Source organism: Sturnira hondurensis, unplaced genomic scaffold (assembly GCF_014824575.4).
Source record: "Sturnira hondurensis isolate 20B ecotype Veracruz unplaced genomic scaffold, ASM1482457v3 Scaffold0012488, whole genome shotgun sequence".
Lineage (NCBI taxonomy): Eukaryota > Metazoa > Chordata > Mammalia > Chiroptera > Phyllostomidae > Sturnira > Sturnira hondurensis.
In genome coordinates, this window is record NW_028085119.1 from 1142650 (window position 1) to 1156514 (window position 13865).

A 13865-nucleotide genomic window follows, 5' to 3' on the forward strand; every position below is an offset into this window, starting at 1 on the left:
TAGAACAGTCTCTCGCCACTGACAGACAGCTGCTGCTGTTACCCACGTGTGGGGTCAGCTGCTGGGGTCAGACGGGGAGCTCTCAGACACCCCGAGCCTTGTGGGTGGGACTCTCCCCACATGCCTGCCCTGTCTCCCTGTGGTTGGTCTTATGCAGAAGTCCCTGCCCTTCCCAGAAGTAGAAATGTTGGTACAGACTTGCTTGGCTCTCACCCCACTTTCAGTCACTTCTCTGACTACACACAAGNACAGTCTCTCGCCACTGACAGACAGCTGCTGCTGTTACCCATGTGTGGGGTCAGCTGCTGGGGTCAGACAGGGAGCTCTCAGACACCCCGAGCCTTGTGGGTGGGACTCTCCCCACATGCCTGCCCTGTCTCCCTGTGGTTGGTCTTATGCAGAAGTCCCTGCCCTTCCCAGAAGTAGAAATGTTGGTACAGACTTGCTTGGCTCTCACCCCACTTTCAGTCACTTCTCTGACTACACACAAGCAAACTGGGCCGTTCTGGTGCTCATTCCTGGGTGGATGGGTTTGTGTAGGTTCTTAGACCCTGTGGGTCCCTCCAACAAATTCTCCTGTGAGGCTAGGAGTTTCTCCTGCTGCCATGACCCCCACAGGTTTTTGCAGTCAGAGGTTTTGAGGCTTTCTTTCCGCACTCTGGAACCCTGGGTAGCGCAGTCTGCCTCACTCCCCAGTTATTCCTCCCAGTTTATCTGCACACAAATATGGGACCTCCCAGTCTTCTAGCCACTGCCTTGCTGGGCATCCTCTGTGCCAGTCTCTGCCCCTCTTACTGGTCTGGATGAATGTTTCTTTTTTAACTCTTTGGTTGTTGGACTTCCATACAGTTTGATTTTCTGGCAGTTCTGTTGGTTTTTGTTTTTAAATTTGTTGTTGTCTTTTGGTTATGTGAGGAGGCACAGTGTGTCTACCTATGCCTCCATCTTGGTGGAAGTTCTTCCTGTCACCTTAAGGATGACCGAAATCCCAAGGATGGCCTTTATGAGGCCTAGACTTGGCCCTCGTCTACCTCTTTTACTTTAATTTGTCCCAGTTCCTGCTTCACTCTCAGAAAGCCTCTGGTTTGTGCTCATTCTCTTTCCTCTTCTGCTGACTCCCCCCCATCCCTCCCTGCCAAGTTTTGTCCTATTCACTCAGATCTCAGACCCAACTTTTTCCCCAGGGAGACTTTGCTTGACACTGCCCCACCCGCTCTGTCAACTGGTCAAGGGTCCCACTGAGCTCCAGCTGTCTGATCACCTCACTCATGTCTGACTCCTCAGCCAGTGGAGGTGGAGCCAGTGGAGGTGATTACACGTGCTGCTCTACTCATCGGTACACAACATCCAGGTTTCCTTACAGAATGATGGCTACTAAAGCAATTTAGATTCTCAGTTATTAATTTAAATACTTCTCAGTTAATATAGTACGCAAACCTCACAGTGAAGCCAATGCCAGCTTTTGAGGTAGGCTTCTCACCTGCCTCTCCCTCTGGTGGAGGCAAGGTCCACATGGGAACAGCTCTGAGTTTCCAAGCCCTTGACTGGAAGGAAGAACCAGGCCTCTCACTGCTGACTGACAGTTCTTCTCACTGTTGGATTTGGATGTCAGCTTCATCGTGCAGCCTTCGGACTGTCTTTAGGCAAAACTTAGTAGAAATGAGAATCACTGTGACTTACCCCAATTTTCCACGTTAGAATTCAAGCTGATTTGTTGTTATACTTTTTATTTTTAGATAATTGTAGATGCACATGTGGTTGCAAGAAATAACAGAGATACCCATTTTTTGCCTCATGCTAACAGTGCACACAATGCAACCGGGGCAGGGCCATTCACACCATCAAGATGCAGAACGTTCCCAGACCAGAGGACCCCTCCCGCTGCCCTCGTGGAGCCACGCCCTTGTCCCTCCACCCACGGCCCCTGTTCTGTCCTCTAGGTCTGTCATCAAGAACGTTAAAGAAATGGGGCTGTCCAGTGCGTCACCTCTTGGGATTGGCTTTTTTCACTGAAATTCATCTAGTGAATCTAGTTTTTTTAAATCCCATGAAATCAAGCTATCCCTCTGGTCATACCACACCTGAACCCCCATGCAGGTAATAAAAGTACACTGCTTTGGGGAGGCTGGTAGCCTATGAAACTTCAAACAGATTTTCAAACTACTAACATGGGACTATCTTCCTTCAGAGAGCTTGTACACCAGCAGGAAGGGCTGAGTCCTGGGCCAATGAGATATTTCAGCTCTACACTCTCCCTCTGAGAAAACTCAACAGGAGAGTACAGTGAGTCACACTGTTTACCACCATTAGACGCTGCATTTCAATTTGATTTTCTGATTTGTCTTAAACATAAAAATTTAAAGAAAAATAGCTGTTAGTCCCATGATGGCTTTTTCTCCTTTGAAGAGGAAAAAGTTTATAAGCTTACAGACTCACAAGCTTATTTTTGGAAAATTAGCTTATTTATTGTTAGGTTTTATGTAGCATAAGCTTTAAAGTGCAAGCAGAATCATCAAAATTATCCCATTCAATTCTCACCACCCTTTGAGACTGGTATTTTCCTCCCATCTCTACAGAAGAGGCTTAGCAAGGTTAAGTGCTTGCCTAGGTACCTAGTAGCTACCTCACAGGGTGAGGAAGGACTGGAACCAGGACTGGAGTCAGGCCTTGTGTTAGTGTGAACCCCACGGCCGCACTGTGCAACAAAGGAACAGTAGTTATTGGTTCTTTGAAGACTGTTGATTATACCAGTAATACCCCAGGCAGAAAAAGACCAAAAGAACAAACAATTGTTAATGCTGTGTGCACACACTACCAGATCAATAACTTTTTAAAAGAATATTTAAAACCACCTTGTTATGTTGATTAGTCTTTGATACATGTGATGAATCCAAAAACTAAATACAGATAATTTTTTAAAGATTTTATTTACTTATTTTTAGAGAGAGGGGAAGGGAGAGAGAAAGAGAGGGAAAGAAACTTTAATGTGTGAGAGAAACTCCGATCTGCTGCCTCTCGCCTGCCCCCAGCTGGGGACCTGGCCTGCAAGCCAGGTATGTGCCCTGACTGGGAATTGAACCAGCAGCTTTTTGGTTCACAGGCCAGCACTCAGTCAACCGAGACACACCAGCCAGGGCTGAAGATAATTTTTTAAATGTGAAAAAAATTCACCTTGTTTTAGCAAGTAACATTTGCTTAAACATAGTTTCATCATACTTCTTAATTAAGGACTATAATTAATGTTACTAGCAAAAAACGTTCATGATACATAGAATTAACAGTGCATTTCTCCACTAATGTTAGGTCATGATACCATTATGAAGGCTTTGGAAGGAAAGTTTTTTCATAGGCTGGATTCTAAATTCCATATTTTTCTATGAGCTCTTTTGCTTTAGAAATATAGGCATTCATGGCATCTTCCTTCGATAATCCTGGAAAGATACAAATAGATTATCTCACTAATAGATACACTGGGAAGCTAAGACAATGTGTTGAACTTATTTAAGAATTCACAACCTTTTTGGAGGTTCCATGCTTCCCATTTAGCCTTGCCTTTCAAATCTAACATTCCTGGACACTCTGCCAAAAGAAGGGTAGACATAGCTTCAGGATTGCTTTTTACTCTACACTTCTACACACATTGCGCAAACGAAGTCTATCACTACTTTTAAGATGACAGTAAATACCAATATTGACGTCTCCAATTACAGACTGTTTGTAGAGCCCGTAGAGTTCTTTCAGTTCTTCATCATCCGGCCTTGCTTTCAGCTTCCTCACATCTTCCGCTGCCTGATCAAAATCAGCCTAAAGCAAAGGGGGAAAAGGCACACGGTGTAATCACCAAGTTTATGAAGGCCTGTCTGTCTGGGGCATTACCACCAGGCAGGGCCAACTCCCTGAGCAGCAAGGGGGTTTCAAGGAGAAATAAGCTCCCGCTGCTCTGGCTCCACCAGAATGATTGTTAACTTACGGACACCGCTCCTGGTGCTTCCCTGATACACAGACAGGACATGGAGAAGGAAATATAATTCTGAATCTTGAAATTGTTCAATTTATCTGTGTTTAAAAATTGAAGAAGACACAAGAAAATGGAAAGATATCCTGTGTTCTTGGATTGGGATTCTCAGTATGGGTGAGGACATGGAGAAAAGGGAACCCTCAAAGTATGTTGGTGGGAATGTGAACTGGTACAGCCACTGTGCAAAACAGAATGGAGGCTCCTAAAAAATTAAAAATAGAACGACTATATGATCCAGCAATCTCATTTTGGGAATTTATCTAAAAGCAGCAAAACTGCTACTGTGAAAAGACACCTGCACCTTCCTTTTCACTGCAGCACTATTTACAATAGTCAGGACGTGGAACCAGCCAAATGTCTATCAGCAGATGAATGGGTAAAGAAGATAAATACCAGGAAGTATTATCCAGCCATAAAAAAGAGACAATCCTGCCATTTGTGAAAATATGATGCACGTGAGGGCCTTGTACTATGTGAAATAACTCAGACGAAGACAAACCCCATAAGCTCAAACTTACACACTAATATAAAAAACAGAACTCATAGAAACCAAGAACAGACTGGTGGTTATGAGAAGCAGGAGGCTGGAGAAGAGAGAAATCAGTGAAGGTGGTCAAAAGATTAAAGGAAAATTGTAGCACATGTTTTCCCTGTAAGTGAAAAGCACATAAATAAGCTTCTATTACATGTTGTTTAATCACATTGCACTCAGTGCACCTTTCTCAATCACTCTCACAGACACTTTCTTCACTTCTTCCCAAACCTACATTTTACTACACATAACAGCTTTGCTACCAATAAATATCTTGCTCAGGGCATATGCCTCCCACATTCCTCAGCATCAGTATTAGTTCGATCTGGTTAGTGGACTAGCTAGTTTCTGAGGTCAGTATCACTGATTTCATTGTGTAGATTCCTGAAAACAAAACTTTTAAGACTTTTTCCAGTTGGTTCACAGAAAAGAGTTATTCAGCCAATTAAGAGCTGATTAGTGAAAAGAAACAGGCTTCCTGGAAAGTCTGCACACAGAGATTCTCAGTGATAGACTGTCCTCCCCCCACAACTTAACTCTGAAAACTCTGACCCGCCTCACTCCCCTGGACCCTCGGGCTGGCCTGGGCCCCTGGGCTCAGGGCTGGCCAGCAGCCGCGCCTTGGCAAATTCTTCTCAGAGACACAGTGCTCCTCCAAACTTGGTTCCTGTCCCCTTTTTAACTTCTTAGTGTACATACAAAGGCCGTGGTGATTTTCTTCCTCAGTAGAATTTTTCCATTCTTTTTTAGTAGACTGTATTTTACCTAATGTTATTTGTTTTAAACCACGGGTAAAAGGAATTGTAGGGCATCAAACAAGACAGTCTCAGTGAGGTGTCCCACCTGACCTCGTATTTTCTTTCTCCAAAGCTAGAGCTCCTTTTGACCCAAAGATCCAAATGCCTAGGAGAGAAAGCAGATAGCCCCACTGTAATTTCAGAACCCCAGTGATCTTAGCAGAGCTGCCGGATAAAATTTCCACCCAGTACCAAAGACTCCTGTAACACAACCGAACCGTTGTTTTGTAACGAACAAAAATCACTTGCAAATGGGAGACCAGACTCCCACCTAAATAACCTTGAAAATGGCCCCACTTCCTAATTTATTCCCTACAGGAGTCTGGGAAGCATGGGTGCATGTGATGAGGGACAAACCCTCAGCTCATCTGAGTTTTTTTAGGAAACAGTCAGCTGCTTTGTACATAATGTCATGGTTAAGAACACAGGCTTTGGAGCTAGACTGGCCTGGTTCGAATCTCAGCTTCACCACTTCAGAGCTGTGTGACCTGGGGCAACTTACTCAACCTCTCTGTTTCTTCATCCAGAATATGGACCAATGACAACACCTGTCTACCAGGTTGTTGGGTGGATTTAAATAAATGAACACATGTTAAATATTTAAAATAGTGCTTGGCACACAGTAAGTGGTCAATAGAGTTTAACTACTATTATTTTTATTATAAGGCTCTTTGAGAAAAAATGGTTCTAGAAAAAACTGAAAAAAGTATTCACAATAAAGAAAGACATGAAAAATACTTTCCTATAATTTAACAAAGAATACAAAATTGTTTTTAGATACTCAGCTTTGCAAATAATAAAAGAAGACTAGAAAGAAATATACTAAAATATGTAAAAATTACCATTGATTATTGGTAAGTTTTCTGGTTTTTTAATACTTTCTATACTCTCCACATCTTCTACAATGTGCATGAACTGTGTCTATAAAAAGGACAAAAAAACAAGGAAAATGATACATTAGTGGCGGGGCTTCCTCAGGGCAGGGCAACGCAGGGCAGGGCTATTGGGAGAGGAGGCAGCGTCTTCCCCTTCGGTCTGTCAGGAGTCTTGGGTGTTCCTGTTTCTTGTAAAACCTCATGCCACTGTCTAGCGACAGCAACTCAATTCCTCTTGGCAAGCTAAGCCTTAATTAGAATTCTAAGGCTTCTCAAAAAACCACATTAGGTAACGGCCCTCCAGGAAGGAGTTTCGGGAAAGTTGTCCTCAGACCCTCTGCACGGAGGAGTCCAGCCCCACACAGCTTCACAGGCAGTGTCAGGGGTCCCGGTTTCTCCTCCCTCCCCAGAGCAGCCCATTCCAGGGCAGGGCCCAGGACCAGTCCCTCTCCAGCTTGTCCTTCCCTGGCACTTTGATTTGGTGTGTTCCTGCTCTGCAGGGTGGTTCCCACATGCCGTCCTCTGTGAGGACTTACGCGTCCAACCATGATGAGCTCCAGGGGTAGAACACTGGCCCTGCGGCAGGATGCTGGATTTGAATTCCATCTCTGAGATCCACTACCAAGGGATTCTGGGCAAGCACCTAGCTCCTCTGAGGTTGGGGTTCTGCTGAAAAAGATCCTATCAACCTGTGGGGAGGTGTTAGCATTACACACAATTAAGAATGTAAATTTTAAAATTTTATCCTGTTGATTCTGCCCACCCAGGGCTCATTACTTGCATCATACTGTTTAACAGACACATTGGCTGGGCAGCCAGGGATGAATAGGAGGGCAGCCAGCACTCAAGGAGCTCAAGGTTTCCTGGGAGATGAGCAGACAGACAACGATCATGCGATATCTGGGTGCTCTTGGAACAAAGAGGAGGGAGCAGCCAAAGATACATTCCCAGAGGAGACAGAGCTTAGCTGAGCTGGAGGCTAGCAATTTTGGGCTGGGCAGGAGCAGGAAAGGGTTCCTGGCAGCATGGATGGCATTCATTAGGGCTCCTCGTAGATGCTGGGGGACTGTATTTGTTGTTTCCCCGTATATCCACAATAGAGGGCAGGCATAAACATCTGGGTAGCGGGAGTCGTGCTTTACAGAGTGCTGGCAGGTGGTACAGCCTATGTAAGCCCCTTGTCGCATAAAGGAATATGTGAATGGATACGAAGTTATCATAGGTGAGGAGCAGCTTCAAATGTACAGCTGTTTACATTTAATCCCAATGCATTCTTGGCAAAAAGGAATGTTTTGTAATGTTCTTGAGCTTCTTCGAAGCTGGCTGTGCTGGAGCCGGGTCCCCAACACCCTGGCTGAAGGTATGTGCAATCATTCCCTGGAAACTGTGGTGGATTCCTCAAAACAAACTGCCTCCAGGCCCCCTCTCAGACCCTTACTGGTCCGTGTGTGTGCTGCAAGGACACCTGACTACACCGCCGGGGTAGCAGTGACCTCAGCATCTCCACTATCACTCATAGCGGGTGTGTCCTACCTTCCTCGAGATGGGAGCTGTCTCTTACCCCCTAGGAGTGCCGACCACCCTGGCCTCTGTAGCTTTCCTTTCAAATTTCACCACAGCTGAAGGCAGCCCCTGACAGTGACTCTCCCCTATTCTGCCTCAACTCTCTGCAGCCAAACAACGTGATCATCCACAAGGGCAGCTGATGACACCTTTGGGAGCCACCCTTTCCCTCCAAGAAACTGGTGTAGGAAGATCATAAATTCTCACGCTTGGGAACTGCACAGTTCTCAGGTCCAAAAGAGGTGTGTGTGGAGGGTAAGGGGTTCACTAGGTCCCAACTGTAAAATCACCAATTCCCTGGCCTCAAAAAGATGTGTTTTCTTGAAGAAGTAGTCTGCCTTTTATTTTCATTATCTAAGAAAGAAATATGTCCAGTTTACATGACTGTCAACTGGCCTAAAAGCTCTGCTGTGGGTGTAAACACATTATAATTTTAAAATAAAATTTGGAGATTATAGCTGAATTAGAAATCCCATTTGTTTGGTCAAACAAAATGAAACAAAATACTAAGCTAAAAAGGAAGAATGTTCTGACCTGGAAAGATTTATTTGGGGGGAAAGTTCAGTATGAATTATGTCAAACATAAGAGGAAAATGCAGACAACTATAACTGAACAAAAAAGAATTTTTTTAAAAGAAAAATATCTAAAGGTTCCAGGACATGCTTATCCTTACTGCACAGTTAGCACATGCACAGTTAGCACATGCCAGGCAGTTTTAAATGCTCTACACACGCAGCTCATTTAATCTTAGTTCCCCACTTCCATTTTTAGATCAGGAATCTGAGGTACAGAGGGGTTAGGTATGTGACAGGCTAAGAAGGGATGAGTTTGGATTTGAAACCTGCAGGCTCTGGAGTGTGTGCGTTCGCCCATCATAACATTTTTCTTAAAGAATGCTCAATGAAGTGAGACATGCTCATTCCATGAAATTGTATGCAGATATTTTTTAAATTATATTTTAGAGTAATATTTAATGGTGAGAAAGTGCTGATAAAGTAGTGTTACATAAAGGAACCCAAGTGTACATACACAATAGCTTAATCGGTGTGCCTATATACACCCGCATATTTGCACAAGAACATGCCTGCGTGTGCACACACATGCGCATGTACACATTTCTGGCACAGAGGAGACAGTAATCCATTATGTCAGTGCTGGTTATCACCTAGTTGAAGGAATTCCTGATGGTTTTCATTCACTTTATGTTTGTTCGCCTTCGCAAAAAATTCCACCCTCAACATACATATTTTTCACATATCAGAAAAACAGTATTTTTAAATCAGTTTTACAGATACCTACCCTTGCCTAAGAGAGCCCCCAGACGTGGCAAGGCCAAAGAGGCGCGAGTGGGACCCGAGATGCCCTCGCCTGGGTCTCCAAGAAGGAAAGAGCGGCGGCGCAGGGCCGCGTCGTTGTCCCGGAGTCCCCCCGCGTCCACCCTCCCTAGGGCCTCCCCGCCCCGCGGTTAACCAGTCCCCCGGGTTCACAGGAGTTGCCACGGAGAGCCCCGGCTCTGCGTCAACAAATGGCACCTGTGCGGTCTCCCCTCCAACACGCGGGCGCCGGCGAAGGCTTGGGAACGTCCTCGGGGTCAGCGCTGACCGCTCGTGGGTGGCGAGGACGGCGGGCAGCAGCCGCCGAAGCCGGTGGGAGACGCGCCGCCGCCCCGGGGACCACACGCCCGCCCCACGCCCCACGCCCCACGCCCCCTCCAGCACTACCCTTCGGGGAGCAAATCTCCCGCGCCGCCCGCCTCCGGCTCACCTGCAGGGTCATGGTAGCGCCAGCCTCCGACACCCGCACTCCGAACACCGGTCCCAGCACGTCCCGCGGCCCGCGGCTCTTTAAAGCGCGGTGCTCCCCGCCCACCGACTCCCATTGGCTGTCGGACCCGGGCTGGGCGGGGAGTGGCACCCGCCGCGGGGGGTTGTGGGCAGCCAGGGCAGCTGCAACGGGACCGAGGAAAGAAGTTTAAGTGAGTTTCTCTCTGCGCTGGGCTCGCTCCCCGATTCATTCTCAAAACGTTGTTCGCGGGAAATCCAAAGAGGTCGCCCCTGGTCACTGACTTCACTTGAAATTCTTTTTTAAAAAATACATTAAATGTATACATATTTTATATATATATACACACCTGTCCTCTCCATAATTCCCAGAAACCTGGAAGGCAGACAGCGTTTGTTCAGACCTCTCACGTCTCCCCACCGTCCCTAGACACACTTCGTCAGTAATGAAAAAGGCTGGTAGTGTGGGTCCTTCCTCCTCTCTGCAAAGCGAAGACACCTTCTGAACACGCACTGCAACCCAATTAGTTTTCAAAGGCGAAGGACTCGCCTATCCAATGTCACTCCAAGTCTGCAGGCACAGAACGGGGCGATGAGTCACATTTGATTAAATTTTCAAAGAACTGGAACTGCATTTCTCGGCCATATGAGGAGTTCACTTGGCTCTTCATTTAAATAGAAACATTGTGCAGCAAGGTGACTGGATAAGCCCACAAAGTCAGTGCCAAGAAAGTTACTGATTTGAAACGTCTAACGATTCAACAACGCTTCACAATGCCAGGGACAGAGTGGCCCCCAAATATTTTACCTTGTTTTTCCACAAAACTACATTTAAGAATTTTTGCTACTTTTTTTACATAAATCCCTTGGTTTTTTATTTTCTCCTCGAAAATATTTTCATAGTGCTATAAGTGAATTTCCAAGAAAAGGACAAAAAAGCAAATGTTAGGAAAATGGACTGGGCACAATTTTTTCGTTTTTATATTTTGATATTTTATATTCCTGGGCGGCAGACCATGCACGCTGGGTTCAAAGGCAAACAGCAGCTTCCCAACAGTGAGCGATTCCTCTGCTGGGGAGAGCCCTGTCTCTCTCTACACAACAGGGAGAGACTGCCATGAGGGCCGATGTCCATCTGCGACAGAGGCATTTCGGCTTCATAGTCATTTTAAGGAATCAGGAGGAGAAGAGAGGGAAAGTACTTTTCTCTGCTGTATGCTTTAAGTCTAGAATGTCCTTTCAAGAACTCAGTTCAAAGCATGTTCTTCTCTTGAGTTGCCATTCCTAGACTGAAGGTCAGAGCTATGGGTGTCTTATCTCCAGGAGCAAGAACAAAGAAGAAAGAACAAAAATATTATTTCTTCCTCTTACTATTATCACATCCTCTGTCCAGTGATAATAGTATACTAGGTTCAGTGGAAACTCAGCTTTCTGAAACCCTTAGGAGTGAGTCAGTTTGGACAGAAAAATCAAGATTTTTTTTACCATTTTTATTTAATGTTAATTAATTATAAACCAATGTACGTATATGTATGATAAAATGTTACAATTAAAGGGCACACTCATGAAGCAACCCCCAGTTTAAGAAATAGCACATTACTTTTACCTTCGTGACTCTCCTGGTTCCATTCCATCCTATCTTTCTAGTCATTCATTAATTTGCCAATTCATTAATTCCATTCTTTCATTCAAATAATAGTGCCTAATATAAGCCTGGCACTGTTCTAGGTTCTTGAGAAACAGTCATCAAAATTGCAATAATCCCTATTCTTGTGTGATGTTCTGGTAGGAAGTTACAGATAACAAATGCTGTAACAAGCAAATTATATAGTTTATTAAAAGATGTTTGGTGATCAGTGCTATTTTTTAAAAGAACAAAGTAGGAGGGATGGAAAGTCTTGGGTATATGAGATGGAGAAGGTGACTTGGAATTGTAAGTAGGGTGATCAGGAGTCTCCTTGAGAATATGACATTTGAGTAAAAACTAGAAGGTGGAGAGCTCTGCAGGGAGATCCCTGAGGAAGAGCTGCCCTTGCAAAGGCAGCATCCAGCACAAAGGCCCAAAGGAAGGAGCTCCTCAATCCAGTGAGAGGACAGCATGGAGCTGGTGTGGCCAGAGCAGAGTAGTAAGAGAAGAGGACAGAGAACAGGAAGAGGAGACCAGGTAGTATGAGGTGTTCTCGCACAAAGGCATTTGGTTTTATTTTTCATTTTTAAATTTTTATTTAATGATGAGAGAGAGAGGTCAAAGAGATCAAGCTGTTGTTGTACCTGTTCAGGCATTCATTGGTTGATTCTCACACATGCCCTGACTGGGATCGAACCTGCAACCTTGGCATATCAGGGCCATGTAACCCAGCCAGGGCACAAAGGGGGTTGGTTTTAGTGTAAGTAAAACAAAACCACTGATGGGTTTCGAGCAAGGACTGACATAATCTGACTTACTGTTTAAGAGACTTGGTCTTGCTGCTGTTATATTGAAACAGACTACAGGGGAACAAGGTTGGAAGCAAGATCTTTACTGCCATAACAATCCAGGGGAGAACTTAAGGTTGTCTCAACTCGGGTGGCAGCAGTGGAGGCAGTGAGAAGTAGTTTAGATTCTGGGTGTATTCTGAAGGTAGAGTCAACAGGGGTCGCTGGTGGAGTCTGCGTGGGATGGGAAAGAAGGAGAGTCAGGACCACTACAAGATTTTTGACCTGAGTTACTGGAAGGACTATAGGTAGAATTTAGTTGGTGGCAAAGATCAGATGTTCAGTTCTGGACTTGCTTCTTTTGAGATATCAGACATCCAAGTGGAAATGTCAAGTAGGTAGTTGGGTATTCAAGTCTAGTCTGGACTGAGTATATAAATTTGGGCATAAAGATGGTTTTTAGAACCTTGAGAATGGATGGCCCTAGAAAATGATGTAGATAGAGGAGAAAAGGGAGGAGGACGAAGATTGAGCCATGCAAAATTCTAACATTAAGAGTTTAGGTGAACAAACCATACGCACACCAAAAACAAACAAACAAACAAACAAATAAAGAGTTTAGGGAGAAGAGGGAGAATAAGCAAAGACAGAGAAGTGACAATTGAGGTAACAGGAAAACCAAGAGAATGTGGTGTCTCAGAAACCAAATCAAGAAAAAATAGCAAGTGAGAAAGTATATTAGGTTAGATGAAGACTGAGAATGATTGGATCTAGGCCATTGTCAAGATCATTGACGACCTGAACACAAGTTTCAATGCTGTGCTGGTGGGGTGAAGGGGGCAGGGTGTAAAGCCTGAGTGGAGTGGGTTTAAGAGAAAACATGAGGAGCAATTACAGAATAATGTTGGGGGGCTATTTGTTATCCCTCCATCTACTGTCTTAATTTTAAACCCTCCCCATTTGGTTCTTCTTCAAGAAGAGTTGTTTTGGGCACTTGGCTCTTGCATGTAAATTTTAACATCCATGAGTCAACTTCCGCAGAAGAAATTTTTTTTACTTTATTTTTATCATTGACACCATTACAGATGTCCCCATTTCCCCCCAACTTTGCCTAACTCCACCTGGCCCCCACCCCATTCTTTCTGGCCACCACCACACTGTTGTCTATGTCTGTGCATGTACACTAAAAGCGAATTCTTGATTTTTTTCTTGGAATTGCACTGAAACTCCACACCAGGTGGGTGGGGGGAGAAAGGTTGATATCTGTGTGACAAAGAGCTTACTATTCATGGCTCATGCCTCTTGTTTGATTTGTCTTAGGTAATGTTTTCAGATAAAGTTTTCTCATTTTCTCCACTGATGGTCATGCACATCTCCCATAGATTCAATTTTAAGTAACTTTATAATTTTTGATTATGTGGATGGACTTTTAAAAAAGATTTCATCGTTTATCTGTTTACAACTGGGATATAGAAAGGGAATTGATTTTTGTATACTGAATTTCCAGCAACCTGGATAAATTGTTTAAGTTTTAATTATTTTTCAGTAAATTATTTTGTATTTTCTATGTAACAAACATAGTCTATGAACCATGACAGCTACATTTCTTCCTTTTTCTCGCTTTGCTGCACCAGCTGGGACATCCAGTGTGATCGTGAACAGGGGTAGGGACAGTGTGCACCCCCTCTGTTTCTCAGATGCAAGGACTCCAGTGGCTCACTCTTAACTGTGATGCTTACGGCAGCGGTTCCTTCATTCTTTGTAATTTAGTAAAAAATTGTTTTCATGAATGGATGTAGAATTTCATCGAAAGGTTTTCATGTCTCTGTTGGGATAATCACATGGCGTTTCTCCTTTAATCTTTTAAAGAGATGGCTTACATT

General features: G+C 44.5%; 1 protein-coding gene across 2 annotated transcripts; it reads right to left on the reverse strand.

Moving 5' to 3' along the window:
* Positions 1 to 3163: 3163 nt before the first annotated feature.
* Positions 3164 to 9655, reverse strand: ACBD7 (acyl-CoA binding domain containing 7). Of its 2 annotated transcripts, none has more exons than XM_037060744.1 (4): positions 9551 to 9655; positions 3687 to 3804; positions 3517 to 3579; positions 3164 to 3431 (listed from the first exon to the last, which is right to left on the reverse strand). In XM_037060744.1, exons 1-4 carry the CDS (start codon positions 9560 to 9562, stop codon positions 3358 to 3360), a joined length of 267 nt encoding a protein of 88 aa, XP_036916639.1. In that variant the 5' UTR covers positions 9563 to 9655; the 3' UTR covers positions 3164 to 3357. The 2 variants fall into 2 exon arrangements, with proteins under 2 accessions (XP_036916639.1, XP_036916638.1); XM_037060743.1 differs by lacking the exon at positions 9551 to 9655 and adding an exon at positions 6695 to 6875.
* Positions 9656 to 13865: the final 4210 nt, after the last annotated feature.

Coding starts and splice junctions, on each gene's coding strand:
- ACBD7 (XM_037060743.1), bottom strand. CDS start 6,736: ATGTGGGAACCACCCTGCAGAGCAGGAACACACCAAATCAAA. Junction 3,805..6,694: donor CAGGAACACACCAAATCAAA/GTGCCAGGGAAG, acceptor CCTTTGCTTTAG/GCTGATTTTGATCAGGCAGC. Junction 3,580..3,686: donor AATTGGAGACGTCAATATTG/GTATTTACTGTC, acceptor TTCTTTTGGCAG/AGTGTCCAGGAATGTTAGAT.